Source organism: Mauremys reevesii, linkage group 8 (assembly GCF_016161935.1).
Source record: "Mauremys reevesii isolate NIE-2019 linkage group 8, ASM1616193v1, whole genome shotgun sequence".
NCBI lineage: Eukaryota > Metazoa > Chordata > Testudines > Geoemydidae > Mauremys > Mauremys reevesii.
Genome location: NC_052630.1, coordinates 105993154 through 106020680, shown reverse-complemented (window position 1 = coordinate 106020680; position 27527 = coordinate 105993154). Strand labels below are relative to the sequence as shown.

Below are 27527 nucleotides of genomic sequence, written 5' to 3'. Positions count from 1 at the left end.
CGGGGCAGCAGCCCCCGCCAGCCCAGCCCAGCCCAGCCCAGCCCAGCCCAGCCGTCTCCTGCTGCGGGGTCGGGGGCGCTGCCAGGCAAGGTCTCCGGCCCAGCGCAGAGCAATAAAAATAAAATAATAATAATTAATCATTGGGGAATAGCAGCACAATGCAGGGATGGCGGCAGCCCTGCTCCTGCCCCGCCCGTGGGCACTGCTCCTGCTGGCAGCGCCTGGCGCAGGTCACAGCTCGCTGCAGCTGAGTGTTCAGCTGGCGTCCACGCAAGGGTGCCAGTGCTCGCAGCGTCTCTTCTCCGCTCTGCCCGCTCCCTGGGCACGGGCGCTGGAGCCGGATGCACGGCCGGCGTCGGCTAGGAACCACAGCGCTTCCCAGGGCAACCTGTGTGGAGACACAAGGCAGCCGGGTTAGCCGGATCCCCCGTGCCCACCGGCTGGACTATCAGCTCTGCTGGCTTCTCCAAGGCGTCTGTCCGCAGGGGCCTCCCACACGCCACGAGCACCCGTGGAGTCGACACGCTCCATGGCCCACGTGTGCGAGGGTAGGCGTGCACCCTGCACGTGTCCCTGGCTACGGGCACGAGCGTGCAAGCTCACTAGGTATGTGCAGCTGTGCACTGTTTGTGTGTGGTACTGTGTGTGTACGTGTGTGCACCATCTGTGTGCGTGAGCGGACGTGCACCATGTCCCTGTCTTCAGATAAGAGCGTGCAAGCCCACTAGGTACATGTGACCGTGCACTGTCTGTATGTGTGTGCACCATCCGTGTGTGTCCCTGTCTACAGGCACAAGTGTGCAAGCCCACTAGGTACATGTGACTGTGCACTCTGTATGTGTGTGCACCATCCGTGTGTGTCCCTGTCTACAGGCACGAGTGTGCAAGCCCACTAGGTACATGTGACCGTGCACTCTGTATGTGTGTGCACCATCCGTGTGTGTTCCTGTCTACAGGCATGAGCGTGCAAGCCCACTAGGTACATGTGACTGTGCACTGTCTGTATGTGTGTGCACCATCCATGTGTGTCCCTGTCTACAGGCACGAGCGTGCAAGCCCACTAGGTACATGTGACCGTGCACTCTGTATGTGTGTGCACCATCCGTGTGTGTCCCCGTCTACAGGCACGAGTGTGCAAGCCCACTAGGTACATGTGACTGTGCACTGTCTGTATGTGTGTGCACCATCCGTGTGTGTCCCTGTCTACAGGCATGAGCGTGCAAGCCCACTAGGTACATGTGACTGTGCACTGTCTGTATGTGTGTGCACCATCCATGTGTGTCCCTGTCTACAGGCACGAGCGTGCAAGCCCACTAGGTACATGTGACCGTGCACTCTGTATGTGTGTGCACCATCCGTGTGTGTTCCTGTCTACAGGCACGAGCGTGCAAGCCCACTAGGTACATGTGACTGTGCACTGTCTGTATGTGTGTGCACCATCCATGTGTGTCCCTGTCTACAGGCACGAGCGTGCAAGCCCACTAGGTACACCTCTACCCCGATATAACACGGTAAAGCAGTGCTCCGGGGGGAACGGGGCTGCGCACTCCGGCGGATCAAAGCAAGTTCGATATAACGCAGTTTCACCTGTAACGCGGGAAGAGTTTTTGGCTCCCAAGGACAGCGTTATACCAGGGTAGAGGTGTATGTGCGGCTGTGCACTGTGTGTGTGTGCGTGCACCATTTGTGTGTGGTGGCATGTGTGCACCCTGCACATGTCCCTGTCTGCAGGCACGAGTGTGCGAGCCCCATGGGACCATGTGGATGTGCATCTGTGTGTGTGCAAGTGTGCACCATCTGTGCCTGTGAGCAGGTGTGCACCTGTGCGTGTCACTGTTTGCGGGCACGAGGGGTGCATACACAGCTGCTGCTTTGGCATCAAATTGCCCTGTGGTGCCAGGGCCCGCCAGGCACAGGGAGTGTCCCCCAAAGGCAGTGCTGGCCCCAAGGTAACCCCCGGGGCGGCCGGACACTGGCACTGCCTGGCAGGGGTGGGGCGAAGGAGCCCCTGGCACAGGGCTCAGTCCCAGGCTCACCTATGGCCTCGCGGAGCCGTCTGCCCGTCCCGGGTGGTGGAGCGCGAGGGTCTTGGGCACGGTTGAGCCGGGCTCCGGGCAGTCCGACTCGCTGTGCTCGTAGCTGTCATGGGTGTAACCCTGCAGGGAGCCCGGCAGCGGGGGGTGCAGGGCCAGTGTCACGGAGGCCGTGGCCGTCACCGTGGTGTAGCTGCCGCTGTAGGCGGGGAGGGCAGTCCGCAGGGGCCGGGGGGCTCGGTGCGGGGCAGTCCTGGCGCCGGGGGGGCCGGGCCGGGGCAGTCTGTGCTGGGGCAAGTCCCTGAGATCCGGGCCGGCCGATGGGAGGGAGTCGCTGGCAGGCAGGGACTGGGGCTGGCTGGTGCTCGGTGGCTCCTTCTTCCCCGGCGGCTCCTGGTTCTCCTGGTAGGTTTTCACCACCTGTGCAGGGCAGAGACTCCGGTGAGTCCAGCAGGCAATGGGGGGCGGGGGGCTGCTAACAGGGGGCAGCCGGAGGCCCCACCCGGGAGGCATGAGGACAAGAGCTCCCTCCTTGGCCCTCCCGGACAGTGCAGCCAAGGCCTGGGTGCCACCCCTCCCAGACGCTCCCTTCCAGAGCCCGGCGGGGGCTCCGCGGGCGGGTGGGGCACCGCGCCCGCACTCACCGTGATGGTGGGGAAGCTGGGGTTCCTGCCGGCCTGCACCAGGACCCGGGCCGGGGCGGGCGGCAGGATGTAGGCGCCGGGGTCGTAGGGCAGCCCCGAGCCCGCGGTGCTCTCCGAGTAGTACTCCGAGTCCAGGGAGTCCGCGAAGGCGCCGGGCCAGGCCGGGGGCGGCCGCATGTAGAAGCCGTGATGGCTGATGGGTGGGGGGATGGGCTCTGGTGACGGCAGGCGGCTGCCATTATCGGCTGGGATGACCTGGGGGGAGGAGGGCACAGGGTGAGACGGGAAGGCAACGGGATGCCCAGAGGGTACAGGGAACCGGGCTAGGGGCACTATCAGGGCCAGGGCTGGCCCTTCTCAGTGGGCTCCAGGCCTGCAGAGGCAGCCTTGGGACAGGTGCCCCCGGTCCAGCTCAATCGAGCGTTAACTCTGAAACCTAATGGTGGTGGTTTTAACCTCAGCCCTGATCATTCTCCAAGAAACATCTCACTCCCATGGGCTTGTGGGTAGAGCCTGTGGGTGTGGGCAGAGCCAGTGTGAGGCACAGATCACTGTTTCCCCCTCCCCCATCTGACCCAGGCACCCAGCAAGGCAGAGGCATCCTGGTGGCCATGCCCCTCTTCAAGCACCAGTCTCCACTCCCTGCCAGGCCCCATTGCAGAGGGGCTCTGGGGGCTCTCACCTCGGCTGGGGGCCCGATGACCGACAGCAGGACAGGCAGCAGCACCAGGCCATTCAGGAGGCCCAAGACAGTCAGGACGGTGAGCACGGCAAAGAAATACCTGGCAGAGGAGACGGAGTGAGAGGAGCCCGGCCGTGCCATGGGCACGGGGCATCCCAGCATGCTTTGCAAACAGGGCCCACCCCCTCAGCCCTGACAGGTAGAGCCTGAACAACCTAGAGGCAAATGGGCCTGGGGGGTGCACAGCACCCACACAGTGGGGCCTTGCACCCCACACCCCACCCGGCCCTGCTGCCCCAGCACGGCCTCTCTGCCCAGCCTCCCAACACCGCTGCCCTCATGCACCCCTGCACGCTTACGCACACCCATAAATCCCCCCAGGCACGCCCACGTGCACCCACACTCCCAGGAACCCCTGCACGCTCACACCCACCCACCCCTGCACGCTTACGCACACCCATAAATCCCCCCGGGCACGCCCACGTGCACCCACACTCCCAGGAACCCCTGCATGCTCACACCCACCCACCCCTGCACACTTACGCACACCCATAAATCCCCCCGGGTACGCCCACGTGCACCCACACTCCCAGGAACCCCTGCACGGTCACACCCACCCACCCCTGTACGCTTACACACACCCATACACCCCCCCTGGGCACACCCGCATGCACCCACACCCCCAGAAACCCCTGCACGCTCACACTCCTGCATGCTTACACACACCCATACACCCCCTCCGGGCACACCCGCATGCACCCACACTCCCAGGAACCCCTGCACGCGCACACCCACCCACCCCGGCAAGCTTACACACACCCATACACCCCCTCCGGGCACACCCGCATGCACCCACACCCCCAGGAACCCCTGCACGCCCACACCCACCCACACACCCCTGCACACTTACGCACACCCATAAATCCCCCTGGGCACGCCCACGTGCACCCACACTCCCAGGAACCCCTGCACGCTCACACCCACCCACCCCTGCACGCTTACGCACACCCATACACCCCTGCATGCTTACACACACCCATACACCCCCTCCAGGCACACCCCTGGATACCCCTGTATGCTCACACACGCCCACTCCCGAGCATCCCTGCGTGCTTGCACACAACCCCCGCACCCATGCCTGCACACTCGCCCATGCCCACCCCACACCAGTGCCCCACTGCATGCTCACCCCCCCACACACACATCCCCCCCCCCAGGCACTCTGGGCACATCTGCACCCCTGGCCACAGCCGCATGCACCCCCGGTCCCCGTCTGAGCTGAGCTAAAGAGGCACTCTCCCCTCCCCCGCGCGGGTACCTCAGGATGAAGTCGAACTCGGAGCCGGCCAGCATGAGTAGGCCCAGCAGCGTGGAGAGCGCCCCGTCCAGCACGGGCGCCAGCGTGTGCTCCAGGGCCAGGGCCGAGCGCAGCGTCCGGCTGCCCATGGCCGTCAGGAACCCCTGGGGGCAGGACACGGCTCAGCTCTGGGCCGGCGTGGCCGGCTGGCCTGCCCGACCCTGCCCCTCCCCCCGGGTCGGCTGGACTGACTCTGCCCCTCCCCCTGGGGCCAGCTGGACTGACCCTGCCCCTCCCGCTGGGGCCGGCCGGCCTGACCCTGCCCCTCCCCCTGGGGCTGGCCGGCAGGACTGACCCTGCCCCCCCCTGGGTCGGCTGGACTGACTTTGCCCCTCCCCTTGGGGCTGGCCGTGGAACTGACCCTGCCCCTCCCCCTGGGGCCAGCCCCTCCCCCTGGGGCCGGCCGGACTGACCCTGCCCCTCCCCCTGGGGCCGGCTGGACTGACTCTGCCTCTCCCCCTGGGGCCAGCTGGACTGACCCTGCCCCTCCCCCTGGGGCCGACCCCTCCCGCTGGGGCCAGCGGGACTGACCCTGCCCCTCCCGCTGGGGCCGGCCGGCCTGACCCTGCCCCTCCCCCTGGGGCCAGCCCCACCCCCGGGGGCCGGCCGGACTGACCCTGCCCCTCCCCCTGGGGCCGGCCGGACTGACCCTGCCCCTCCCCCGGGGGCCCGCTGGACTGACCCTGCCCCTCCCCCTGGGGCCGACCCCTCCCCCCGGGCCAGCCCGACTTACCCTGCCCCTCCCCCCGGGCCGGCGGGACTGACCCTGCCCCTCCCCCCGGGCTGGAGGGTCTCCAGCCAGCTGGGCCGGAGGGGAGCTGGGCTCAGTGGGGATGGGGGGTTGAGTGTGTCTCATGGCTGAGCACTGCTGAGTGGAGCTAGGCTGGGGGGTGGGTTGGCTGGACACCCCCAGGCTGGTGCTCAGTGGGGGGGCGCTGCCGGAACAGGTGCTGCCCTGGCCCAGGTGGGCTTCTCCCCACCTCTGTGGGGCTGCGCTGGGGGGTCCCCCCGGGGTCCTAGTGCTGCTGGCCCAGGCGCCCCCCCCCACTCACCAGGGCCACGTGGACGGTGAACTCGACGCCGATGCCCACCGAGGCGATGAGGATCACGGCCGGGATGGCGCTCAGCTTGATTCCCATCAGCCCCATGATCCCGAAGAGCTCGACCGTCATCATGGCCAGCACGGCCACCTGCCGGGCGCGGGGGAGAGTCAGCCAGAGAGCAGGGACCGCCCCACGGCCCTGCCCCACGGCCCTGCCCCAGTGCAGCCACCCCACGGCCCTGCCCCACGGCATCCGCCCCACGGCCCTGCCCCACGGCCCTGCCCCAGTGCAGCCACCCCACGGCCCTGCCCCACGGCATCCGCCCCACGGCCCTGCCCCACGGCCCTGCCCCATGGCATCCGCCCCACGGCCCTGGCCCAATGCATCCGCCCCACGGCCCTGCCCCACGGCCGTTCCCCACGGCATCGGCCCCACGGCCCTGCCCCACGGCATCCGCCCCACGGCCCTGCCCCACGGCCCTGGCCCATGGCCCTGCCCCACGGCATCCGCCCCACGGCCCTGGCCCATGGCCCTGCCCCACGGCATCCGCCCCACGGCCCTGCCCCACGGCCCTGCCCCACGGCATCCGCCCCACGGCCCTGGCCCAATGCATCCGCCCCACGGCCCTGCCCCACGGCATCCGCCCCACGGCCCTGCCCCACGGCCCTGCCCCAGTGCATCCGCCCCACAGCCCTGCCCCAGTGCAGCCGCCCCACAGCCCTGCCCCACAGCATCCATCCCACTTCCCTGCCCCATGGCCCTGCCCCAATGCATCCGGCCCACGGCCCTGCCCCACGGCATCCGCCCCACGGCCCTGCCCCACGGCCTTGGCCCACGGCATCTGCCCCACGGCCCTGCCCCAGTGCATCCGCCCCACGGCCCTGCCCCACAGCATCCATCCCACGGCCCTGCCCCAGTGCATCCGCCCCACGGCCCTGCCCCAGTGCATCCGCCCCACAGCCCTGCCCCACGGCCCTGCCCCAGTGCATCCGCCCCACGGCCCTGCCCCACGGCATCTGCCCCACAGCCCTGCCCCACGGCATCCGCCCCACGGCCCTGCCCCACGGCATCTGCCCCACGGCCCTGCCCCAGTGCATCTGCCCCACGGCCCTGCCCCACGGCATCCATCCCACTGCCCTGCCCCACTGCCCTGCCCCACGGCATCTGCCCCACGGCCCCGCCCCGCCCCACGGCCCTGCCCCAATGCATCCGCCCCACGGCATCCATCCCACTGCCCTGCCCCACAGCATCTGCCCCACTGTGCCTGCTGCATCACTCTGCACCCTGTCTGCCCCACTGCACTGCCCCATGTTCCTCTGCCCTACTGTTCTGCCCCATGGCAGCCATCCACTCTGCCCCAGACAAGAGCCCAGATGCCAGTGTGACGGGTGCCCAATTGCCATGAACGATACCAATTACAGATGCTTTGCCCAGCTGCCTTGGAAGGACATGCTGATGGGGAGGGGGATGCCAGGCCAGGTGGGGGATATTTGGAATGAACCTCCCCCCCATCGGATCTGCTTGCCTGGAGCCCAGGGGTCAGGGTGGGACCAGCGCTCCGGGCAGCAGAGCCGACTGCAGGGTCAGGGCCTGGGGAGCTATGCCAGGGACCCCCAGGCTGGCAGAGCGCCGGTGCCAGGGGGTGCAAGCCAGGCCAGGCCAGGGAAAGGCACTGGCTCCCTGTACCCAGCTCCGGGCTGCCCCTGGAGACGCTCGGGAGGCGCTGGAGGGTGTTCCAGGCTGGGGGCGATCGGGGGCTCCAGGGGGCGCCCCAGGCGAGGTCTCGAGCGTCTGAACCCCACCCCGTGGCGTACTCACGATGATGCCGGCGGTCCAGGGGTTGAGCAGCAGCACGGCGCACACCAGGAAGGTGCAGGCCAGCACGATGCTGACGGCCAGCAGGAACCAGTGGCGCAGGCCGATGTACTGCTCCCAGAAGAGGAAGGGGTAGCCGCTGGGGTAGCTGGCCACGCCGCGCTCCCGGGCCGCCTCCTCGCACACGGCCCGCACGCTCTCGATGGCCTCCACGAAGTCCGCAGTCTGGCGCAGGCCGCTCAGGTAGAAGGGGAACTGGGCGAACTCCAGGGGCTGGGCTGCAGGGACTGGGGGGAGGGGGCAGCGAGGGTCAGGCGGGGGGATGCCACAGCCCCTGCCCCCCCGACACTGCCCCCTTCCTCCTCCCACGCCAGCGCCCGGGCCAGCCCAGATGGGTGAGCAACACTGGAACGGGGAGCTCAGTACGAGGGTGCCAGCTGGTGTGTCCACCTGGACCCTGTGTGGTGCGCTGGCACATGGGGATGGCAGGACCCTGTGTGGCACATGGGGGTGCCCGGCCGGACACTGCATGGCAAGCTGGTGCATGGGGCCGTGCCCGGCAGGACCGCATGTGGCGTGTGTGGGGTGTCTGGCACGTGCCCAGCCTGCATATGCCCGCGTGTGCCCAGGCGTGCCTGCGACCGCACTCACTTCGCAGGTTCTCGCCGGTGGCATCGTACTTGTCGTGGATCCACTCGGGCGGCGGGGGGTAGAAGTTGGCATGGGAGGCGGCGACGCCCAGCGGGTCATTGCTCACCCACACAGTCAGGCAGATGTAGAAGGTCTCTGGGGGGATGATGCCGTTCTCGTCGACCAGGCGGCGTGTGGTGAGCTGCGGGGAGCAGACGGGCACGGGGTGAGCTGCGGGGGTTGGAGGGCCAGGCTGGCTCAGAGGCGAGCTCAGGGCCGGGCCAGGCTCTCGGGCAGGGCTGGGCACGGGATGAGCTGCGGGGGCCGGAGGGCCAGGCCGGCTGACAGGTGAGCTCAGGGCCGGGCCAGGCTCTCGGGCAGGGCTGGGCACGGGGTGAGCTGCGGGGGCCGGAGGGCCAGGCCGGCTGACAGGTGAGCTCAGGGCCGGGCCCGGCGCTCGGGCAGGGCACGGGGTGAGCTGCGGGGGCCGGAGGGCCAGGCCGGCTGACAGGTGAGCTCAGGGCCGGGCCAGGCTCTCGGGCAGGGCTGGGCACGGGGTGAGCTGCGGGGGCCGGAGGGCCAGGCCGGCTGACAGGCGAGCTCAGGGCCGGGCCAGGCTCTCAGGCAGGGCACGGGGTGAGCTGCGGGGGCCGGAGGGCCAGGCCGGCTGACAGGTGAGCTCAGAGCCAGGCCAGGCTCTCGGGCAGGGCACGGGGTGAGCTGCGGGGGCCGGAGGGCCAGGCCAGCTGACAGGCGAGCTCAGGGCCGGGCCAGGCTCTCGGGCAGGGCTGGGCATGGGGCTGGCTCACCTGGTTGTAGTTGAACGGCTCCTTCTTGTCGCCCGTCTGGATGAGCAGCTTGTAGGCCAGCGCGCCGTCCTCGGAGCCGTTCCGGTAGCTGTCCCGGGTGATGCGCCCGGCCTGCCACTCCTTGTCGAAGGCGGCCTGCAGGCCTGGGGACAGAGCGCGGGGGTTACGGGGACGGACGGAGACCTCCCCACACTGCACAGCCCTTCCCAGCCGCGAGACAGCGGCTGCCCGTCCTGCCTGCCTGAGCCGGCCCGTGGGCACCTCCATGCCCACCCCCTGCTACTGCTCAGTATCCTGAGCGAGTGCTGCCCCCAGCCCAGAGTCATGGCTGCATCGGGGCACTGAAGGGCAGAGCGGGCACAGGAGGGGCTGGGCCCATGTGCAAGAGAAGCGCTGTGCGTATGCGGGCCCCAGGCATGGCCGCGTGGCACAGAACTCGTGTGTGAGAGCCCAGGGGTGGGTGCGTGGCACAGAACTCGTGTGTGAGACCCCAGGGGTGGGTGCGTGGCACAGAACTCGTGTGTGTGAGAGCCCAGGGGTGGGTGCGTGGCACAGAACTCCGGTGCGTGACAGCCCAGGCGTGGCCGCGTGGCACAGAACTCGTGTGTGTGAGAGCCCGGGGTGGGTGCGTGGCACAGAACTCGTGTGTGTGAGACCCCAGGGGTGGGTGCGTGGCACAGAACTCGTGTGTGTGAGAGCCCGGGGTGGGTGCGTGGCACAGAACTCGTGTGTGAGACCCCAGGGGTGGGTGCGTGGCACAGAACTCGTGTGTGTGAGAGCCCAGGGGTGGGTGCGTGGCACAGAACTCGTGTGTGTGAGAGCCCAGGGGTGGGTGCGTGGCACAGAACTCGTGTGTGTGAGAGCCCAGGGGTGGGTGCGTGGCACAGAACTCGTGTGTCAGAGCCCAGGGGTGAGTGCGTGGCACAGAACTCGTGTGTGTGAGAGCCCAGGGGTGAGTGCGTGGCACAGAACTCGTGTGTGAGACCCCAGGGGTGGGTGCGTGGCACAGAACTCCGGTGCGTGACAGCCCAGGCGTGGCCGCGTGGCACAGAACTCGTGTGTGTGAGACCCCAGGGGTGGGTGCGTGGCACAGAACTCGTGTGTGAGACCCCAGGGGTGGGTGCGTGGCACAGAACTCGTGTGTGAGACCCCAGGGGTGGCCACGTGGCACAGAACTCGTGTGTGTGAGAGCCCAGGGGTGGGTGCGTGGCACAGAACTCGTGTGTGTGAGACCCCAGGGGTGGGTGCGTGGCACAGAACTCCGGTGCGTGACAGCCCAGGCGTGGCCGCGTGGCACAGAACTCGTGTGTGTGAGACCCCAGGGGTGGGTGCGTGGCACAGAACTCGTGTGTGAGACCCCAGGGGTGGGTGCGTGGCACAGAACTCGTGTGTGAGACCCCAGGGGTGGGTGCGTGGCACAGAACTCGTGTGTGTGAGAGCCCAGGGGTGGGTGCGTGGCACAGAACTCGTGTGTGTGAGAGCCCAGGGGTGGGTGCGTGGCACAGAACTCGTGTGTGTCAGAGCCCAGGGGTGAGTGCGTGGCACAGAACTCCTGGGTGTGAGAGCCCAGGGGTGGGTGTGTGACAGCCCACGTGCAGGTACTGTGGCTGTTCCCCCCAGATTTAGAGACGCGGGGGCAGGTTATCCAAACCATGCCGGCCAAACCTGTAGGCTGGCAGCAGGACTCCAGGGCAGGCAGGGGCACACAAGGCAGGCAGAGGCTGGCAGGGGCAGACAGGGCAGGCGGGGGCTGGCAGGGGCACACAAAGCAGGCGGAGGCCGGAAGGGGCAGACAGGGCAGGTGGAGGCTGGCAGGGCAGGTGGAGGCTGGCAGGAGCAGACAGGGCAGGCGGGGGCTGGCAGGGCAGGCGGAGGCCGGCAGGGCATGCGGGGGCTGGCAGGGGCAGACAGGGCAGGCGGGGGTAGGCGGGAGCTGGCAGGGCACACAGGGCTGGCAGGGCAGGCAGGGGCAGACAGGGGCTGGCAGGGGCACACAGGGCAGGCGGAGGCCGGCAGGGGCACACAAGGCAGGCGGGGGCTGGCAGGGGCACACAGGGCAGGCGGGGCCGGCAGGGGCACACAGGGCAGGCGGGGGCAGGTGAAGGCCGGCAGGGGCACACAGGGCAGGCGGAGGCCGGCAGGGGCACACAAGGCAGGCGGGGCTGGCAGGGGCAGACAGGGCAGGCGGGGGTAGGCGGGGCATGCGGGGGCCGGCTGGGGCAGACAGGGCAGGTGGGGGCAGGTGAAGGCCGGCAGGGGCACACGGCAGGCGGGGGCTGGCAGGGCAGACGGGGGCTGGCAGGGGCAGACGGGGGCTGGCGGGAGCTGGCAGGGCAGGCGGGGGCTGGCAGGGGCAGCCGGGGGCGGGCCGGGCGGGGGCTGGCAGGGGCAGACGGGGGCTGGCAGGGCAGGTGGTGGCTGGCGGGAGCTGGCAGGGCAGGTGGAGGCTGGCAGGGCAGGCGGGGGCTGGCAGGGGCAGACAGGGCAGGTGGGGGCAGGTGAAGGCCGGCAGGGGCACACCGGGCAGGGGGGGGCTGGCTGGGCAGGTGGTGGCTGGCTGGGGCTGGCAGGGCAGGTGGAGGCTGGCAGGGGCAGACAGGGCAGGTGAGGGCTGGAAGGGCAGGCGGGGGCCGGCAGGGGCACACAGGGCAGGGGGGGGCAGGTGAAGGCCGGCAGGGGCACACAGGGCAGGCGGGGGCTGGCAGGGCAGGTGGAGGCTGGCAGGGGCTGGCAGGGCAGGTGGAGGCTGGCAGGGGCAGACAGGGCAGGTGAGGGCTGGAAGGGCAGGCGGGGGCCGGCAGGGGCAGACAGGGCAGGTGGGGGCAGGTGAAGGCCGGCAGGGGCACACAGGGCAGGTGGGGGCTGGCAGGGCAGGTGGAGGCTGGCAGGGGCTGGCAGGGCAGGTGGAGGCTGGCAGGGGCAGACAGGGCAGGTGAGGGCTGGAAGGGCAGGCGGGGGCCGGCAGGGGCACACAGGGCAGGTGGGGGCAGGTGAAGGCCGGCAGGGGCACACAGGGCAGGCGGGGGCTGGCAGGGCAGGTGGAGGCTGGCAGGGGCTGGCAGGGCAGGTGGAGGCTGGCAGGGGCAGACAGGGCAGGTGGAGGCTGGCAGGGGCAGGCGGGGGCCGGCAGGGGCACACAGGGCAGGTGGGGGCTGGCAGGGGCACACAGGGCAGGCGGGGGCCAGCGGGGGCCTCACCTCGCAGCCAGTCCTGGAAGTAGTGCAGCCACATCTTGGGCGGCTGGCGGGCGTGGTCGCGCACCACGTGCTGCAGGGCGCCCAGGGCCCGGTGCAGGCCGTACAGCGCCTCCTGGGAGCTGGGGTAGTGGAAGCCGCCCTGGGTGGCGATGAAGACGTGGTAGAAGGAGAAGTACTTGGACTGGGTGGCGATGAAGGCGTGTTCCTTGGTGCCCCGCGGCACGATGTCCGTCAGGTACAGCCCGTCGTGCACCAGCGTGCTGCCGTACAGGCTGAGGCCCAGCAGCGCCAGGAACAGCAGCACCACGATGCCCTGGGGACGGGGAGCCCGTTAGGGGGTGCCCGGCACAGCCCCCTGCCCTGCAGCACAGGCCCACAGCGAGCAGTGGGCACCCAGCTCCCCCCAGAGTGCCAGGGAGCCCCCCAACCCCCAGGCTCCCCCCAGTGCCAGGGAGCCCCCCAGCATTCCCCTGAACAGCCTGGGAGTTAGCCCCAGGCCCCAGGACTGCCAGGGTCCGCCCCAGCCCCCGACCTTGCACCCCTGAGTCCCCAGGGAGACGAGGGGCCCACGTGAGCCGGGGGCGGCAGGCCCAGCCCCCCTACCTTGGTCTGGGTCTGCAGCAGGAGGGGGGCGTACTTCTCCCTGGCGAAGTCGGCCAGATTCCAGCGGCACAGGGGCAGCGGCACGCACTCCCGGCCCCCCTTGGCCCCGTCCAGCTGGGCCAGCAGGTCGCGGGTGGAGCTGGCCGGGGCGAAGAGCTGGGAGCCCAGCGGATCGGCGGGGGCCAGTGGCGCGGTGCACACCTGGGCGGTGGGCGGCAGGATGGTGACAACGTGCCGGCCTGAGGGGTCGCAGCGGGCGAAGGCCTGTACCGTGGTGGTGATCTGGGTGCTGGTGGCCACGGCTGGGTGCCCGTAGGGCGAGGGGGGAGAGGCGTGGGTCTCGCCGGCGTCGGCGTACTCCTGCGGCTGGATCTGGATGACACGGGAGGAGCACGGGCTGGGGGAGGAGGAGCCGGGGGACGTTCAAAGAGCTGCGATGGGTCCGGTGCCCCTCTGCCCACGCACGGCTGCCCTGGTGGTCGCCACACCCACTGCTGGGCGCAGCACCGCCCCTGCTTAGCGGGGAGTGGGATTTCTCCCTGGAGCGACCCCCACTGGCTGCCCCAGGAGAGGCGCCCATCTGCGGTCAAGCCAGGGAGCGAGGCCCCAAGCACCCCCCAGAGCCATGGCTTAGCCCTGCCAGCTGGGGCCCGATCCTGGCCTGGCAGGATGATCTGCACAGGGGCTGCCTGTGGGCACACGCTTGGGCCCAGCCGTGCCTGGCACGTGGGCTCTGCCGCCCATCGCTGTCCCTCCCGGAGCACTGCACGGGCCTGGCTCTGCCCTGGGCGCCCCCACCCCTTCCGGGGCACCGCACGGGCCTGGCTCTGCCCTGGGCGCCCCCACCCCTTCCGGGGCACCACACGGGCCTGGCTCTGCCCTGGGCGCCACCACCCCTTCCTGGGCACCACACGGGCCTGGCTCTGCCCTGGCGCCCCACCCTTCCGGGGCACCACACGGGCCTGGCTCTGCCCTGGGCGCCACCACCCCTTCCTGGGCACCACACGGGCCTGGCTCTGCCCTGGGCACCCCCACCCCTTCCGGGGCACCGCACGGGCCTGGCGCTGCCCTGGCGCCCCAGCCCCGCCCGGAGCCCCGCACGGGCCTGGCTCTGCCCTGGGCGCCCCCACCCCTTCCGGGACACCGCACGGGCCTGGCTCTGCCCTGGGCGCCCCCACCCCTTCCGGGGCACCACACGGGCCTGGCTCGGCCCTGGGCGCCCCCAGCCCCCGCCCAGAGCACCGCACGGGCCTGGCTCTGCCCTGGGTGCCCCCAGCCCTCCTGGCAGCAGGAGACGGCACCTGTAGAAGCAGCACAGGACGTCGAGCCGCTGGTCCTGGCGTCGGTGCAGGTCCAGGCTGAGGATGGCCGGGAAGATGAGCAGCACCATGGCGAAGTTAAACACCACCACCACGGCAGCCTGCGGGGACACGGGGCTCGAAGGGTTAAACCCTGCTCACAACCCTGCTGGGGAGCCAGGGTCTGCGGGGCCGACACTTGTGAGGCCATAGCACAGCTAGGCCAGTGACGGGGCCTGGGTCTCCGTGTGTGTCCGACACGTGTGTGGGGCCATGTCACCCGCAGGGAGAAGGGGCGCAGGGCAGGGGCGGGGCCCGTACCCGCAGGGAGAAGGGGCGCAGGGCGAGGGCGGGGCCCGTACCCAGAGGGAGAAGGGGTGCAGGGCGAGGATGGGGTGTGGTGGGTGTTGGGGGCCCGTACCCGCAGGGAGAAGGGGCGCAGGGCGAGGGCGGGGCCCGTACCCGCAGGGGGAAGGGGCGCAGGGCAGGGGCGGAGCCCGTACCCGCAGGGAGAAGGGGCGCAGGGCGAGGGCGGGGCCCGTACCCGCAGGGGGAAGGGGCGCAGGGCAGGGGCGGGGCCCGTACCCACAGGGAGAAGGGGCGCAGGGCGAGGGCGGGGCCCGTACCCACAGGGAGAAGGGGCGCAGGGCGAGGGCGGGGCCCGTACCCGCAGGGAGAAGGGGCGCAGGGCGAGGGCGGGGCCCGTACCCACAGGGAGAAGGGGCGAGGGCGAGGGCGGGGCCTGTACCCCCAGGGAGAAGGGGTGCAGGGCGTGGGTGGGGTGTGGTGGTTGTGGGGGGGCCGTACCCGCCGGGAGACGGGGCGCTGGGCGAGGGGGGGGCCCTTACCCGCAGGGAGAAGGCGCGCAGGGCGGGGGCGGGGCCCGTACCCGCAGGGAGAAGGGGCCCAGGGCGGGGGCGGGGCCCATACCCGCAGGGAGAAGGGGCGCAGGGTCAGGGCGGGGCCCGTACCCACAGGGAGAAGGGGTGCAGGGGGAGGGTGGAGTGGGTGTTGGGGCCCGCCCACAGGAGAAGGGGCGCAGGGCGAGGGCGGGGCCCGTACCTGCAGGGAGAAGGCGCAGGGTGAGGCGGGGCCCGTACCCACAGGAGAAGGTGCTGGGCGTGGGTGGGGTGTGGTGGGTGTTGGGGGGCCGTACCCGCAGGGAGAAGGGGCGCAGGGCGAGGGCGGGCCCGCACCGCAGGGGAAGGGGCGCAGGGCGGGGCGGGGCCCGCACCCGCAGGGGAAGGGGCGCAGGGCGGGCGGCCCGCACCGCAGGGAGAAGGGGCGCAGGGCGAGGGCGGGGCCCGTACCCGCAGGGAGAAGGGGCGCAGGGCGAGGGCGGGGCCCGTACCCGCAGGGGGAAGGGGCGCAGGGCGGGGGCGGGGCCCGTACCCGCAGGGGGAAGGGGCGGGGGTGGGGCCCGTACCTGCAGGGAGAAGGCGCGCAGGGCAGGGATGGGCACCAGGGCTGCCATGAAGAAGGCGATCATGTTGCTGATGGAGGTGAGGGCCACGCTGGTGCCTGTGCGTCTCAGGCAATCGCCCGTCCGCTCCTGGGGGGCAAACAAACAGGACAGATCACTGGTGCCCCACGCCCGCCCGCCCCGAGGCAGGTCACCCAGCACCACGCACCCGCCCCGTGGCAGGTCGCCCAGCACCACGCGCCCGCCCCCGAGGCAGGTCACCCAGCACCACGCGCCTGCCCCCGCCCCCCGAGGCAGGTCACCCAGTGCCCGGTGCCCTGTGCCCGCCCCCGCCCCCCGAGGCAGGTCACCCAGCGCCACGCGCCCGCCCCGCCCCGAGGCAGGTCACCCAGCACCACGCGCCCGCCCCTGAGGCAGGTCGCCCAGCACCACGCGCCGCCCGCCCCGAGGCAGGTCACCCAGCACCACGCGCCCGCCGCCCCTGAGGCAGGTCGCCCAGCACCACGCGCCCGCCCCTGAGGCAGGTCGCCCAGCACCACGCGCCCGCCCCACCCCTGAGGCAGGTCACCCAGCACCACATACCCGCCCCTGAGGCAGGTCACCCAGCACCACGCGCCCGCCCCTGAGGCAGGTCACCCAGCACCATGCGCCCGCCCCTGAGGCAGGTCACCCAGCACCACGCACCCGCCCCTGAGGCAGGTCACCCAGCACCACGCGCCGCCCCGCCCCGAGGCAGGTCACCCAGCGCCACGCGCCCGCCCCGCCCCGAGGCAGGTCACCCAGCACCACATACCCGCCCCTGAGGCAGGTCACCCAGCACCACGTGCCCGCCCCTGAGGCAGGTCACCCAGCACCACGCGCCCGCCGCCCCGAGGCAGGTCACCCAGCGCCACGCGCCCGCCCCGCCCCGAGGCAGGTCACCCAGCACCACGCGCCCGCCCCGCCCCGAGGCAGGTCACCCAGCACCACGCGCCCGCCCCGAGGCAGGTCACCCAGCGCCACGCGCCCGCCCCGCCCCGAGGCAGGTCACCCAGCACCACGCACCGCCCCGCCCCTGAGGCAGGTCACCCAGCACCACGCGCCCGCCCCGAGGCAGGTCACCCAGCGCCACGCGCCCGCCCCACCCCGAGGCAGGTCACCCAGCACCACGCGCCCGCCCCGCCCCTGAGGCAGGTCACCCAGCACCACGCCCGCCCCACCCCGAGGCAGGTCACCCAGCACCACGCGCCCCGCCCCGCCCCTGAGGCAGGTCACCCAGCACCACGCGCCGCCCCTGAGCAGGTCACCCAGCACCACGCGCCCGCCCCGTGGCAGGTCGCCCAGGCCAGGGTGGCCTCACCGTGAAGGGGACGTGCTGCTGCTTTGGTCACCCAGCACCACGCGCCCACCCCGCCCCGAGGCAGGTCACCCAGTGCCACGCGCCCGCCCCCCGAGGCAGGTCACCCAGCACCACGCGCCCGCCCCGCCCCTGAGGCAGGTCACCCAGCACCACGCGCCCGCCCCTGAGGCAGGTCACCCAGCACCACGCCCGCCCACCCCCGAGGCAGGTCACCCAGCACCACGCGCCCGCCCCCGCCCCCTGAGGCAGGTCACCCAGCACCACGCGCCCGCCCCTGAGCAGGTCACCCAGCACCACGCGCCCGCCCCCGTGGCAGGTCGCCCAGGCCAGGGTGGCCTCACCGTGAAGGGGACGTGCTGCCTGGTCTCGGTGAAGGCGTGAGCCAGGAGGAACATATCGTCCACCCCAATGCCCAGGGCCAGGAACGGCAGCACCTGTGGGGACAGAAACCAGCCTCCATACTGAGCGTCTGCAGCCAGTCCAGTTGCCACCACCCCAGCGCTGCCTCTCCCTGCGCCGGAATGCGCCCACCTCTGGGGGGGAAGCACCCACCACAGCTCCACCCGGAGAACCCAGGATCCCACGGGAACAGAGCAAGGGATCCCCAGGAGCAACCGGCACAGGCTGGGGCACAGCTAGCGCCCTGCACCAAGCTCAGACGCTGGGGAGAGCGCCCCCTACTGACCCCCCACCCCACTCCCTGCAGCACAGCGCCCCCTAGTGCTGCACCGCGGTGTTGGGACCAGCCCTAATGGCAAGGGGGAGAGCGCCCCCTACTGACCCCCCACCCCACTCCCTGCAGCACAGCGCCCCCTAGTGCTGCACCGCGGTGTTGGGACCAGCCCTAATGGCAAGGGGGAGAGCGCCCCCTACTGACCCCCCACCCCACTCCCTGCAGCACAGCGCCCCCTAGTGCCGCACCGTGGTATTGGGACCAGCCCTGACAGCGAGGGCAGAGTGCCCCTCCTGAGCCCCACACCCTGCTCCACAGCACAGCGCCCCTTAGTGCCACACTAGGGCATCAGGGCCAGCCCTGATGGCGAGGGCAGAGTGCCCGTGTTATTCCCACAGGTCTCCCATAGGGCTGCAGAGCAGGTGAGAAGGCAGGTCCCGGCCCCGGAGGTGCCAGCTCCAGCCCCCGTGCAGGAGGGTGAGCAAGGCCCGAGGGGCAGGCAGGTTCTCCCCATGGCCCTGCCGTGCGGTGCGGTACCTGGGTGGTGGCTGCGTTGAAGGAGATCCCCAGCAGCGAGCAGAGCCCGAGTCCTGACGCCACGGAGAGGGCCACCAGCAGGACACCGGCCAGGCCCACGGCCCCCTGGGATTTGGAGCAGTCCCAGCGCAGCATGGTCACGCAGGCGTACGCCAGCTGGAAGCAGAGCAGAGCAGGGGCGGGGTCAGCGGGGGCGGGGTCAGCGTGTGCGGGCGGGGGGGGGAGGGTACCTACCATCAGGAGGTAGCCCCCGGCCACGCGGATGGCGCTCACGTCCGAGAAGGACTTCATGATGTCGCTGAGCGTGGTGGTGGAGAAGGCGTGGACACGCTGGGAGCTGTTCTGCGGGAGGGACTCCTGCGCCAGCTGGGGAGAGACGGGGCCTCAGAGACACGACTGGAGGGCAGCCCCCCGGCCACGCCACACTCCTCCCACCACCCTCCGCCCCTCGCAGTGGGCACCCCACCCCCGCTACGCCGCACACCCCCCAGCAGCCAGTCTGCCCCCACCACGCCCCTCCCAGCGGGCACCCGGCCCCCTGCTACGCCCCTCTCAATGGGCAGCCCTCCCTCCCCCCCCACACACCTCCCAGCAGCCAGTCTGCCCCCACCACACCACTCCCAGCGGGCAGCCCACCCCCTGCAACGCCACTCCCAGCAGGCAGCCTGTGCCCTCTGCCATGCCACTCCCAGCATGCTCACACACCCCCAGCACGCTCACACACCCCTGGCACACTCACACCCCTGGCATGCTCACACATCCCCAGCACACTTACACCTCCTGGCATGCTCACCCCCACCCTGACACGCTCACACCCCCCTGGCACATTCACACCCCTCCTGGCATGCTCACCCCCCAGCATGCTCACACACCCCTGGCACACTCACACACGCCTGGCACACTCACACCCCCAGCATGCTCACACACCCCTGGCACACTCACACACTCCTGGCACACTCACACCCCCAGCATGCTCACACACCCCGGCACACACACACATCCCAGCACGCTCACACACTCCTGGCATGCTCATCCCCCCCAGCATGCTCACACATCCCTGGCACGCTCAGCCATGCACACCCACAGATGTGTGCATGCAGAGACCCCGCAAGTCCCACCGTGTTGCACTGTTGATGAGCGGCCACCCCCCTGTCCCCTCACTGGGTGGGGATTGGCCCCCCGCTCCCAGCCCCTCCTACCTCCACGAACTCCCTCTGCCAGGCCTCCAGGATGGCAGCTGCCTTCTCCTCACTCCAGCCGATGTCCTGGATCTCGTAGTCGTCCTTGAAGTGCTCGTAGAGCTGCCGCGGGCTCATGAGCAGGAACATGCTCTGCAGGGCCTCAGCGCTGCCAGGACAGGACACACCTATGGGCCCAGGCATGGGACCCCTAGTGCCCAACGGAGCGCCCCGACCCGCCCTGCGTCCCCCCCGCCCCACGTCCCCCCGAGTGCCCCAGCCTGCCCCACATCCCCGCCCGCCCCCAGCGCCCCAGCCCGCCCCGCTTCTCCGAGCGCCTGCCCGCATCCCCGAGCGCCCCAGCCTGCCCCCGAGTGCCCCAGCACAGCCCGTGTCCCCGCCCCGTGTCCCCGAGCGCCCCAGCCCGCCCGCTTCCCCTCCGAGCGCCTGCCCGCATCCCCAGCGCCCGGCCCGCCCCGCCCCCCGCCCCGCATCCCCGAGCGCCCCAGCCTGCCCCGCGTCCCCCCTGAGTGCCCCAGCAGGGCGGCCGGCCCCACCCCCAGCATCCCCCCCCCCGAGTGCCCCAGCCGGGCGGTCAGGCCCACCCCGAGCGCCCCAGCCGGGCAGTGTCCCCTCCAGAGCACTGCAGCCGGCCAGCCCCACAACGCCTGAGGCACCAGGCAGCAGAGCCCTGGGCTGGCCAGGGGGTTTGCCCGTCCCAGCGGACCCAGCCTGGGCACGCCCTGCCTGCTCGGAAGGAGATCTGAGAATCCCAAGTAGCTCGGGCGCCCAGGCAGGAGAGAACTCAAAGCACCTTCGCTCTGCCGGCCGCCGCGGGGGCTCGTCCATGGCCCCACACAGGGGGAGCCTGAGGCCCAGGCCTCACCCCCCCACCCCGTGCCCACGCTTACCTCAGCAGCCTGCCCTGCGGGTCCTTCGTGGTGCCACCCAGGATCAGCTCCTCTTGCCAGTGCATGAATTTCCGGGAGAAGCCGTGGCAGCCCCCCGTCAGCTCGGCAGGGATGTCGGGGTCCTGGGGAGGAGATGGGGGGGGTGAGCACAGGCACAGGAGCCGGGGGAGCCAGGCCGTGCACCCCCCAGGCTCAAAACGTGAGGGGAGGTGCAAGGGGCCCAGCTGTGCCCTCAGCCGCGCGGGCGTCAATCCGGAGCAGAGTCACCTTGGCGGGACACGGCCTGAGGCCTCCCAGCCGCCGGGAGCTGCATCAGGAGGCAGGAGCTGGGGCAGGGTCCAGGCTGTTTACAAGACCCGAGACCGCCCGGCTGGCACAGCTCTCCAGCTGCCTCGAGCCGTCGGGCCCGGCTAAATTAGGAACCGACCTTGGGGATTCTGCACTTTACTCTGCCGGGGGAGCGAAGCCGCTGGCTCTGTGGACCCGCAGGGCCCAGGGATGTGGGGCCCAGCGCTGTCTGCCGGGCGGCAGAGAAATAACCCTGCCAAAGCACTAGCTGCCGGCAGAGGGCCCCGCCCTGCGGGGGGGTGGGAGGGGTGTCTCTTCGCTCCCCGGTTCCTGCGGCCTGGCAGTCTCAGGGGTCACTGGGTGCATTGCAAAGGGTCAACGCAGCCCTGACAGCCCCGGAAACGGCTGAGGGACACGGCGCTGAGACAGGGATGGAGACGCAGCACGGAGAAGCTTCGAGACTTCCCCAATTCCCTGGCAGGGTCGGAGCCGGGACCATGGCCACAGGGACGGCCTGTCTGAAATACACGGCCGGCTCCTCCACGGCTGGCCACGGGGGACACCAGGGAGTGGCTGGCCCCACATTTCCCCCTGGCAGTGTCCCCCCCGCAGAGCCTGCGAGCTGAACTGAGAGAGAGACACACACACACACACACACACACAGGCAGGGACACACACACACACACACACACACACACACACACACACAGGCAGGGACACACACACACACAGGCAGGGACACACACACACACACACACAGGCAGAGACACACAGACACACACAGGCAGAGATACACACACAGACAGGCAGGGACACACACACACACACACACACACAGAGGCAGGGACCCCCCACCCCCGTGTCCGGTGGCACCCACCTGCTGGCTCAGCCTGTTGGGGGCGCTGGCGGGGCACGCGGGCTCGCGGGGGTTGAGGCAGGGCCGCTCCACATAGGCCTGTCCCACCTGCGCCTTGTCCAGCAGCTCCCGGAAGCCCTCCAGCGGGGTGTACTGGCCCAGCTCCTCCAGCAGCTGCAGGGGGTCCAGGTTCGTCCACTGGATGTCCGGCCGCCCCCTGCCAAAACAGGAGCATGCGCCCAGAGAGTCACGCACCCGGCCACTCCCCTGCGGCCACCTGCCCCTGGACTGATCGGGGCCCCCTGCACTGGGCACCTGCCCTCTGGCCATGCCCAGGCTAGTGACGCAGGACGGTGCCCTCTCGCGGGCCAGGGGCTGGCTGCACACAGGGCTGGTCCCCAGCCACCCAGACACCTCTGTCTCAGATCCCTGGGTCCCTGCGCCCAGGAGTCCCCCGCGGGGCCGGCCAGGCACCACCACTACCCGCTGCAGGAGGGACTAGGGAAAGGGTGGGGTGGGAGCTGTAGCAATGGGGCTGCGAGGATTTGCCAACCCCCTCCCCCCCATGCCCCTCACCCCCACCCCTCTGCAAGGCGGCTGCCCCCAAAGCCGGCGCCAGATGCCAAGTCAAATAGCATGGCTGATCCTGTTACACGCCCCCGGCCCAGCGCTGCTCCCGGCCCCTCCTTTGTGCCGCCAGTCAGGGCAATTAGCACCCGCGCCCTGACGTCTTGATAGAGGGGCGCAGGCGGCCGGGACGGGGCCAGGCAGAGGGGAAGGGGCAGCACCCTGGGGCAGGCGGGGGAAAGCGAGAACGGACTGCAAACTGCCCCCCAGGACCCCCCGCCCCTTCCGATCCTCCCTCTTCACACCTCGTCCCCCCCCTGCAGTGCCCACCTCTCCTGGGCCTCCCCGTTCTTTGCCACCCAGCTGCTGATGGCGCAGACAGGATGTAGCAGGCACAAGGGGACAGTGTCTGGCACCTGCTGCTGACATTTGCTTTACAAGAGGGCAGCAGGGTCCAGTGGGGAAGGAGCTTCTTGGCTCTGCTGCTGACCTGCTGGGCGACCCCGGGCAAGTCCCTCCTCCCGTGCCTCAGTTTCCCCTCCCACCCTGCGCCAACCTCTTCTACGCAGGATGTAAGCTGCTTGGAGCGGGGGCTGCTTGCTGCCATGCGTGTGACCTCCCCCCAGCCCCACCCTGCCGCGGCCCGCCCACAGCGCATGCCAACCCCCCCCCCACCTCCCCCCCCCCACGCAGCACCACCCACCGGGAGGAGCGCTGCTGCACAGCCAGGCCCCAGAGATCCCTGGGAAATCACAAAGGCGGGGGAAGAGCTGGTCCCCTGTAGTGTGTGTGTGCGGGGGCAGCTGGCCACGCCCTGGGGGGAGGGGGTGGGCGCTGGGATGGCCTGGCTCCTCAGCCATCTCCTCACTGTCCCCAGATGCAGGGACCCAGCAAAACTCCATCCACTGAAGCCGCCTGGACCCCCAGTGCACACCATGGGCATGGTCCCAGCCTGCTCCCTGCAGCCCCCACAAGCCCATCTGGACTGGGCACGGGGCGGAGAGGGACCAGCGGGGACCCGCTGGCGCAGGGGCTGCAGGTAGGCAGATCAACAGGGGGTCAGACCCCAGGAATCCGGCGCCCCCTGGTGTGCAGGCAGGAAATGGGGCACGTCTGAGTGGAGGAGGGGGAGCAATGCCCGGGGTGGGAGGGCTGTTATCAACCCCTCCCTCTCCCGTCAGCCTGGCCACTCACCCCATCCTCTGCCCTGGATCAGGCCCTGCCAGCTGCCATCCATGCCATACACTAACACCGCGCCAGCCGGGATCTGCCGCTCGCCTGGCCCCCCACGGGATGGGCCGAGGGAGCCTGGCCCAACGCCCCCCCAGCACAGCCGCCTTCTGCCGCCTCCTCCAGCACCGCACGGGGGACTGCAAACCAAACCATCGACCCGCAGGGCCTGAGCGAGACGGGCCAGGCTACGGGCACGGCCCAGCGGGACAGGGGCACTCCACAGAGGGGGTGCCAGCCACACGTCAGCGCCCAACGGACTTGGCCAGCCCGGAGGGACTTCGGTGGCCATGGGGCTGAGGCACAAGGCAGATGGCAAGCGAGAGCTCTGCATAGCTTGGGTAAGCGACACGCCTGTGCGGGGGTTAGGCAGTAAAGGTCTCGGAGCACGTGAGGAGTGTGGAACCTGCAGGGGAGCAGGGAAGGGCGACCCAGGTGTCTCGACAAGCTCAGGGAGGAGTGAGCCGGCGAACATACCCCAGAAGGATCCAGCTGGGAGCGACTCCGACTGCGGGGCCGGCTTCCGAGAGCAGGGTGGGAGCCCCCGCACCAGAGACGTTGGCCTGACCCCAGAGGTTGACCTGTAGGGAACAACCCTGCACTGGCAGCCGGGGATGGGCGTGGTGGGGCCAGACTCTGGCTTCCTCTTCTATGGCCCTGTGGCTAGAGGTGGGCCCAGCCACCGGACGATCGAGCTAGCACTGGAGATAGGGACTAGCCCTGGCCAATGGCACCAGCCACCATATGGCCCAGCGGGCCCCATATGGCCCTGATCTCGGGCTGGCAGAAGCTGGGGTCTCCTGTGCCAAGGACTCTCCTGCTGCTTTGGTCACGCAGCTCGGTCCAGCCATGCCAGCTGGCGGGAGGAGGGCACCATGGGTCCAGCCTCTGCATCTGCTTGCTCCAGCTTCCAGCAGGAAGGGCCCAAGGGACTCAGGCGCATCAGAGAGGATCTGGAGCCGGCCTTTCCTTGGACACACCAATGCCTCTTCACCCCCCTGGCCAGGCTCCTCCTGGTGCCCATGGGACCGGCCGGGTGCAGCAAAGCAGAGCTACCCCTTCAGACGCAGTCCGCAGCCCCGGCCCCATCTCCCGCTCCAAGAGCTGTGAAGCAGCTCCATCCCTGGGCTTGCCGGGAGAGGCGGGAAGGAGAGCCAGCTTTCCACAGCACGTGCGAACGCTGGGCAGGGGCCTCCGAACCACCTTGGCTAGGCCCGGCGAGGAAGTGGCAGAGATCCCGGTGGGGGAGCTGTTCCCAGTTCCTGAAGACGGCAGCGGACGTCCGTCGCAAAACAACCACAGACCCGCACGGGGTCCGAGCCCGCAAGCACCGAGTGCCCTGTCCGCTCACAGTAGATCCTGCCTGATGGAGCGAAGGGCGTCTCTGCGTCTCGGCTCTGGCCTGCCCTCCGCTGTATTTCCTCCTGGGTCCCACGCGAGAGCAGGAAGCAGGGATGGCAGGGGCCGCGCCGGCTGGCAGGGGCCTGCGTTGTGTCGGGCGAGGGCTCCTTTCTCAAAACGAACCGAAGGAAAGAATAACGAGCTCCGGGAGGAGAAAGGAAGAGCGGGAGCGGGAGTGAGACGAGGCGGAGAAGAGCTGGGCATGGGGCAGGAACTCCCTCCAATCATTCACGGCGGCTGGCTCGGAACTGGGCGAGCGCTTTGAGATTCCCACATACCAAACCGCGCTGCTGCCGCTGCCAGAGAGCCCCTTTCTCTGTCGCTTCTTGCTTCACTGAGCCAAGGCAGCTCCTTTTGTTTTTCCAGCGACGGCTGCGCTTTGTTCCCCCTCTCGCGGTGCAAGGGGGAAGAAAGGCTGAAGTGGAAGCCGGGGCAGGGGGAAAAGATCGGAGAGTTCAGCCCCTCGGCACTGAGACCCGCTCACGTTCAGGACTGGGAGAGAGGGGCTGGGCGTGGGGCAGAGAGGAAGGAAGGAGTGAGCAGCCGGGCCTGGAAGAGGGGTGATCCCACCCCGGCTCTGCCTGCTCCGTGCTCCGCTGACAGCTTTGGAGCGTGACCACACGATCCCCTTTTACCAGCCGGGGTGCTGTGGCCTCCTGGCTGACTCTGACGCCCGGCATGGCAGATCACAGCCCCCCAGCCACATTTTCCCCTGCCGCCAGCACCCCGTCCTTTTGCCACCCATCCCAAAGTCAAGGGGGCGGGGGGAGTTGCCTAGGCTTTGGGGGGGTTGTTTTACAATCCTGCCCTCCCTTTATGTGCTAGGGTTTGAAAGCCCCCAGGCCCCCCTTCCCTCCCGCTCTCTCGAGGGGCAGCAGGCTGAATACCACCACTATTTCATTTGTTGGGCAACTGGCGGCTTTCAGGGCGGCATTAGCATGAGAATGCGGGCGCTGCCGTTTGCTGACAAAGGGCCTCGCAGACAAACAGACGTGTAAACAGAAAGAATGCCAAGTATTGTTCCCCACCCCCCTCCAGACCCCCCCACGCACCCTCAGAGAAACCTGAGGACCAGCCCGGGGAGGTGGTCTCCTCCCAGCTCTGGCACTGAGCCACCAGGCAACCTTGGCCAACTCTCCCCACCTCAGTTTCCATGTCTGTATAACAGGGACAGTGACGCTGACTGCTGACATTTGGCCCCCTCTCTGAGGTGGGTGGCTATCGGTGTCCCCATGTACAGGTGGAGAAACTGAGGCACAGGGCAGCACCGCAACTTGCCCAGGGTCACTCAGGGAGGCAGTTGCGGAGCCAGGAACCCAGGAGTCCTGCATTCTGCTGCTCACTCGCAGGGAGGCTTAATTTAAATTCGTGAATAGTGCCTGCAAAACGCTCGGGGGTCTCGCAGCCTCTGTACCACCCATCCCTCCAGGGGCAGTGCCAACAGGGCTGGCACACGGGCTGGGCACAGAGGAGCATCAACTCAGCTACACAGCACGGTGCCCCCAGCCCAGGGCCACAGCCTGCACCGTAACCAGGAGGCCCTTGACCCTGCGTCACCCGCCAGCCCGACACGTACACAGGGTCACAACCACGCCCTGCCCTGGGGTGAGATCTGGATCTGGGGTGGCCCCCGAGAGGGGAGAGGCTGGCTAGGACATGAGCCCCCCCGTGCCCAGGAGCCTGCTCACAAGCTGGGGGCGCTCAGAGGAGAGCCATGGAAAGGGTCGGGAGGCCGGAGGACGGCTGTAAAGGGAGCAGCATGCACAGCTGGCAGAGGGGCGGTCGTCTCGAAGAGCCGAGCGGGCACAGACCCCGGCGGGCGGGCGGGCAGAGAGAAGAGTCCTGCATTGACTAGCCTGGGAATCCTGCCAGCTCCTGCAGGGTGGCCAAAGTGGGGTACCCCCGGGCGCTGGTGCAGCAGCTAATTGGCAAGCGGTAACTGGGCAGAGCTGGCCACGTGCGCCGCCCCACCGATACCCTGCCAGCCCAGCCGGGAGCCCGCAGACAGACCCCACTGGGAAAGGGGGACCCAGCGCCTCCCGCAGAGCAGCAGGGGGAGGGTACTCACGGGAGGTAGGCGGAGCCTCCTTGCAGCTTGGCGCCATCCCAAAAGCAGTCCAGCGGGGTCAGGATCACGCAGGGGAAAAGCTTCTCGATCATCTGGGGGGGAGGGGGGTGACAGATCAGAACCACGGCAGAGGCGCCATCCCCTCTGCCGGATCCCCTGTGGCACTATCACCACCTCCCGCACGCTTCTTCCCCTGCCAGCTCCGGCCCCCACCTCTCCAGCCCTGGCTCCCTGCCGCGGGGGTGAGAGCCTTCTCCTCTGCAGCTCCAGCAGCCTCCCTGGGACTGTCCCGCTAGGCAGAGCCAGACCCTGCCCCCTCGCCTCTCTACGCTGCACGCAGCCAGAGCAGGGCCAGGCCTGGACCTCGCACCGGGGCCAGACAAGCTCTGGATCCAACCCAGCCTTTTCCCATCGCCACCGGCCATGGAGAGCGAGCGCCCCTCGTGCCCCAGGCTCTCTGCCCCTGCGGGTGACACCAGTGCGTGGGGCCCGGGCAGCAGGATGTCAGCGATTTCCCTGGCACTTCCGGGCAATTCCTGCAGTGCCGGTCCGGTCCCAGGGCCTCACCCGCTCGATCATGCTGTTCTCAATGATGGGGACACCAGACTTGTAGCAGATTTTGTTCAAATCCCAGGATCTGGGAAAATAAGCAGAGAAATGAAAGGAAGGTGAGAATGGAGGCGGGAGCTGTACGGTGCTGGGCGTTGGGGGGGCATCAAGAGAGACAGGGTTATTAGGAAGTGTTAGGAGGGGCAGGGTGCCAGGAGGGGCCAGGGCAGGGGCATAAGGAGGGGCGGGCAGGGTGGAATCCAGACCCTGGGACCCCCATGGCCTGCGGCCCTTTTGCATCACACTCACTTTCCATACAGCGAGACTTGCACCTTGCTGGCTGCCAGCGCCGCCTCGAGGTGCAGCTCTAGCGCCTCCTGGGTGAGGACGTTCTCC

At 69.7% G+C, this 27527-nt stretch overlaps 1 protein-coding gene across 1 annotated transcript; it reads right to left on the bottom strand.

The window, feature by feature from the left end:
- Positions 1-146: 146 nt before the first annotated feature.
- On the bottom strand, positions 147-27527 carry PTCH2 (patched 2). Its single transcript, XM_039484998.1, has 22 exons — positions 27464-27527; positions 27150-27219; positions 26583-26674; positions 21338-21533; positions 20173-20294; positions 19283-19430; positions 18318-18449; positions 18084-18239; positions 17215-17307; positions 15538-15663; positions 14115-14233; positions 12814-13210; positions 12211-12523; positions 9014-9156; positions 8226-8406; positions 7578-7861; positions 5769-5906; positions 4678-4820; positions 3360-3459; positions 2678-2932; positions 2037-2453; positions 147-388 (listed from the first exon to the last, which is right to left on the bottom strand). Exons 2-21 carry the CDS (start codon positions 27159-27161, stop codon positions 2037-2039), a joined length of 3567 nt encoding a protein of 1188 aa, XP_039340932.1. The 5' UTR covers positions 27162-27219; positions 27464-27527; the 3' UTR covers positions 147-388.